Source organism: Neolamprologus multifasciatus, chromosome 8 (genome assembly GCF_963576455.1).
Source record: "Neolamprologus multifasciatus chromosome 8, fNeoMul1.2, whole genome shotgun sequence".
Lineage (NCBI taxonomy): Eukaryota > Metazoa > Chordata > Actinopteri > Cichliformes > Cichlidae > Neolamprologus > Neolamprologus multifasciatus.
Genome location: NC_140446.1, coordinates 9,950,671 through 9,955,555, shown reverse-complemented (window position 1 = coordinate 9,955,555; position 4,885 = coordinate 9,950,671). Strand labels below are relative to the sequence as shown.

At 39.8% G+C, this 4,885-nt stretch overlaps 2 protein-coding genes across 2 annotated transcripts in view; one reads left to right on the top strand and one right to left on the bottom strand.

The window, feature by feature from the left end:
* Nucleotides 1-1,379: 1,379 nt before the first annotated feature.
* Nucleotides 1,380-4,885, bottom strand: part of cript (cysteine-rich PDZ-binding protein) — a 71,550-nt gene continuing 68,044 nt past the window's right edge. The window contains exon 6 of the mRNA XM_085170936.1: nucleotides 1,380-2,168. The gene's annotated coding sequence lies outside the window, so the exon portion shown is untranslated. The remainder of the gene's footprint in view (nucleotides 2,169-4,885) is intronic.
* On the top strand, nucleotides 1,907-4,505 carry gch2 (GTP cyclohydrolase 2). Its single transcript, XM_085170931.1, has 6 exons — nucleotides 1,907-2,159; nucleotides 2,465-2,574; nucleotides 2,754-2,809; nucleotides 3,342-3,373; nucleotides 3,473-3,557; nucleotides 3,745-4,505. Exons 1-6 carry the CDS (start codon nucleotides 1,907-1,909, stop codon nucleotides 3,872-3,874), a joined length of 666 nt encoding a protein of 221 aa, XP_085027057.1. The 3' UTR covers nucleotides 3,875-4,505.

Genomic DNA, 4,885 nt, shown 5'->3' with positions numbered 1-4,885 from the left:
CGAGATGTTCCCATAGAAACAAGAACGCAACCGGGGCCGCTTACTGGGAACATTTTTTATTCACAAATGCAGACAATTCAAAGCTAAACCACGTATAAACAGATGGTTGAATGATCTTAAACTCTCGAGTAAGTCGCGGAAACATGTAAATGACAAGAACGCTGCTCGCTTCTTCTTCTACTTCTTCAGTAGCTCGGAACACTAATGTTATGTAAACATTTTCGAACCTGACTTAAAACTTCAGTAATCACCGGAACATAAATAATATCGACTTTCTAACTCACATTTCTCAGTAAATAACTCAGAACTGATGAAATCGTTTAAAATATATTAAAACTAAAAGTTATTACGTCGAAATTTTTGAAATGATAACCCAAATTTTCGACTTCCATCCATCCATTCTCTTCCGCGTATCCTTACCAGGGTCGCCTGGGTGGTGCTGGGGCCTATCCCAGCTAGCATAGAGCAAGAGGAAAGGCACATCCTGGACAGGTCGCCAATCTATCACTGGGCTAACACATGCACACCTATGTGCAATTTAGAAACACCAATTAACATAATATATATACTCATATAATTATAATTAACCTCTTATGGATCAGAGTTGCCAGAATTTCATCAAACAAACTCAACATGGAGTTAATAGATCAGTAGATGCTTTTCAGTTACTGGAAACAAATTTCAGAGGGACCCACAAATAAGAAGCAGCTGAAAGTGGTTGCAGTGAAGGCTTAGCTGAGCTTCTCAGGGGAGAAACCACTTCATGACCACACCCATGGGTTCTATACTTCAGGCAGTCATTTAATGCAAAGGATTTCTTCCAAGAATATGAAGCAGTCCTTTCATTTAAACTTATCATAGTTTGTCCTATTTAGAGTATCTGATGCTTCTTTCAGCTGCTACCCAGAAACAGTTAATTCAATTAAAACAAAAAATAACCCCATTGAATTAAGACCTTATCGACCTAACAGCACATGCTCTCTATACTTAGACCCTGAAGTGTAGACTGAACTTACTGACCTTTCTAGCGTGAACTTAACTGGAACTAACATTTTTAAACTTATATAAAATAATTTTAGAAGGTAAAGAAAGTTATACTGATGTTTTGGTTTTTTGTTTTTTTCAAATAGCTGTACAGCGCTTTGGTTGAAAGCGCTTTATAAATAAAGTTACTAGTAACTTTATTTATAAAGCGCTTATTTATTATTCTTATTATGATTAAAATACTATATCACCATGCAAACAACATTTATTACTTATCAGATATCAGATCCCACAAGGCTTGTTTGTATTAAATAATTTTATTTATGAAAATAATATTACAAAATAAATGTCAAACCATGCACATTTTCATAATTAAGACATAGAGTTAAACAGACTGGTTGTACGTATCTTTAATGGAGATATGTACCTTTGAAGCCCTCTGACATTTTGGGCTGTGTATTCCCAGCAGAAAAAAACATTGTACTTTTGATTGTTGCTTATCAGGACAGTTCACGTGATTACACAACAATTTGATTTCCATAAACTTAAAAAAAAAGAGCATGTGAAGTCATGAGCCTCACGAGCTTACTAAGCCTTTTTTGTATCAGAGCAACATAACTGGAACAAATCAACTCAGATGATTTAAAAAGGAGATTAAAAAGGTCTCAAGTGACGTTAGATATCTAGCGTCGGTTTCTTTCTTCTTCTTTTTTTTCTTTCTTCTTTGCAGGTGGGCGGGGTTGGTCAGTGTTTAACCCCTCTGACGATGCTTCCTTTTTTGACGTACGCACGACTCCGACCAATAGGAGCCTGATGCGCATCCCAGGCAGGCTCCATAAACAGGATAACTACTGAATAGGCCAGCCAGACCCGCAGGGCAACGGAACTTCATCCTGAACTTCAGTCCAAGCGCGCCTTAACCATGAGTACAAAAGTCGGCGACATCGTGGAGGAGTTCCACACAGACAACAATATGTCAACCGTCAACAACCACCACGAGACATCCCGCAAAGAGTTGGAGGACGCGTCCCGGTTACCGGCGCTGGAGGCCGCCTACACCGACATCCTCAGGCATCTTGGGGAGAACACCGACCGGGAGGGACTGTTGCGCACCCCGTTGCGCGCAGCTAAAGCCATCCAGTTCCTCACCAAGGGCTACCATGAGACCATCGATGGTGAGTCACCTGGGAAAAAGTTGAGAGGGGATGAGAGAGTGAGTTAGCAAAATGACTTAACTCAGGATTCAGCATATTTTTTACTTATGAACGTTTGGTTGGTCAAATCATGATATTTCAAATCTTCACAGACGTTAAAATTAAAAGATCAAGGCACAAAATAACGGGTAGATCAAGTATTATTAGTATTAAGCATTATTATTATGATTCCAGGATATTGAAAAGATTTCAGATGAATGTTTCTGTTAACTGAAGTAAAGATAATGGAATAATTTAAATGCATACGTTTGCTTTTGTATCACCAGACATCTTAAACAATGCCATATTTGATGAAGACCACGATGAGATGGTGATTGTGAAAGACATAGACATGTTTTCACTATGTGAACACCACATGGTGCCCTTTTTTGGCAAGGTAGGTCTATGTGACTGAAAGAAATGTTACATTTAAAAAAAAGAAAGAGTGAGACAAGAAAGAAAGCTTTCTTACTCATTAAGCATTGTTCAATGAATTAATTTCAGCATTCAACCGCTAATATTGACCTCCTGTATTTCTCTGATTATGTGCTCTCACTGGCTGTTGTCCCTCTCCAGGTTCACATCGGGTATATTCCCAACAAAAAAGTGGTGGGACTGAGCAAGCTGGCAAGGTAACAGAGTACGCACGCACGCACCCACACACACATGCACTGTACCCTCCAGCTGCCACTGTGTCTGTATGTTTCTCGTGTTAGTGTCAGCTGACTGTGTTCTTCTGTTATTCCAGTGCATTGACCTGGAGGCTTAGAGCCTAAACACACTGGCCATCATCTAGGCCTCTCATCAGACACAAGTCTAAACTCTGCTCGCTCTCGAGCCATGAGAAAATCCTTTTGGACCTGTGGGAATCCCAGATTATTATCACAGCCTATCTGCCTGTCTCCTTCTCCTCCTGTCCTAAAATATCTCTTTAAATTTGAATATAGTGATGCAGAGTTACAGTAGCTGCAGATGAACTTGAGACAGTCTCACTAACGTTGAACTATGAATGACAAATTTACAGAATGTGACTGATTCACAGATGACAAGTTATACAGTCTGCTGAGAAGAGGCCGGTAGTCAGGGACTGATGCCAGACTGTGTTTATTAAAAACTGAATCATTATTAATCTCCTTGGCTTTCCTTGTGTTCTGATTTCTGCAGGATTGTGGAGATCTTCAGCCGTAGGCTTCAAGGTAAGCATCCGGCAAATGTGTGCACGCAGTAACAGCACGAAACTGGCATCATCTAGTGTACCGTATAAGCTGAATTTCTTTGTTTTGTTTTGGTTTCAGTTCAAGAGCGACTGACTAAGCAGATCGCCATTGGGATATCTGAGGCTCTGAATCCAAAAGGTGTAGCTGTGGTTATTGAAGCGGCGTAAGTACAAACATACACACACAAACTACCTTCAACATTATTATCTGTACAGCTTAAAGCTGCTGTTATATTGCACAGATATTCATATAGCATTATATGACACAAAATGCTGGCCTTAAGCAGAGCTTAGAAGCCAGTAAGCTTAGGAGCTGCAGAGGTTTGATAAGCGCACTTGTGTGTTTTGCAGGCACATGTGTATGGTGATGCGTGGTGTCCAGAAGATGAACAGCCGCACAGTGACAAGCACCATGCTGGGAGTCTACCTCGAGGACCCCAAAACCCGGGAGGAGTTCCTGTATCTTTCACGGCGCACTTAACAGACATCATGTGCCATCCACTCCAAGCCTCTGTCTACAGTTGCACGTGGAAAGCTCTAGAGTTCCAGGGGATCTGCATCTGACTGCTGCAGATCCAAGACCTTCACCTCTCAATCTAACCTCAATACACTGAAGCCGTGAAGATTTCAGTCTTACTGCTGATCATCTATTGTTGGAATCACTGTGAACACAACATACTTACTTTGATGGTGCCTTTAAAAGATATTGTACAGTCTTCATTGGCAGTATAGTATATTATTATTGCCAAGTATACAACTTCAGTGCAATATTGTAATGTGACAATACTTAAGATTAAAAAAAATTTCTGATGGGACATTCACAGGTGCTCTTGCAAGGTTATTGAAATTGTTAATTACTCTTTTTGCTAATTTAACAAAACGCGTGTCCTTTATAAATACATTTATAAAGTCTTTTATGCATTATGTGGTATTTTAGGATGCATATTCAACTGTTTTGGCTGTAAAATGATTCAAATGAGTAGAGCTGATAGAAGTACTGAGTAGATGTTTGTTTGATCAGTGGCCACTGTGACAAGTCAAAAGCAGCATTCTGAAAGTTTTCAGTCCAATTTTGTTCATGTTGAAAAGAAATAAAACCTCAAGGGCAACTACTGTTGTGTGTTTGAACTATTCTATATACATTATATAAGATTGTAAGTATGTAGAGCGTCCATACTGTGGAACAAATAAGATATGATATGAAATAAGACCCACAATTCACAAGACCTTTCAAGAATCTTCAGAAGCAAACACCCAACACACTAGACAAATGGGAAAAATGAAGCTAAATGAGTTATATCTCTCTGCTCTTTGTTGACTACAGCTCAGCAACAACGCTATCATTCCAAATAAGGTGGTGGTCAAACTACATATGTCACTGGATATTAGATTTTGTTAACAACCGCCTAACAACAGCCTGTCAGGCCAGGCAAGCACACATCCTCCACCCTCACTCTAAGTACTCAAGTCCTCCAAAGCTCCCTGTTGAGCC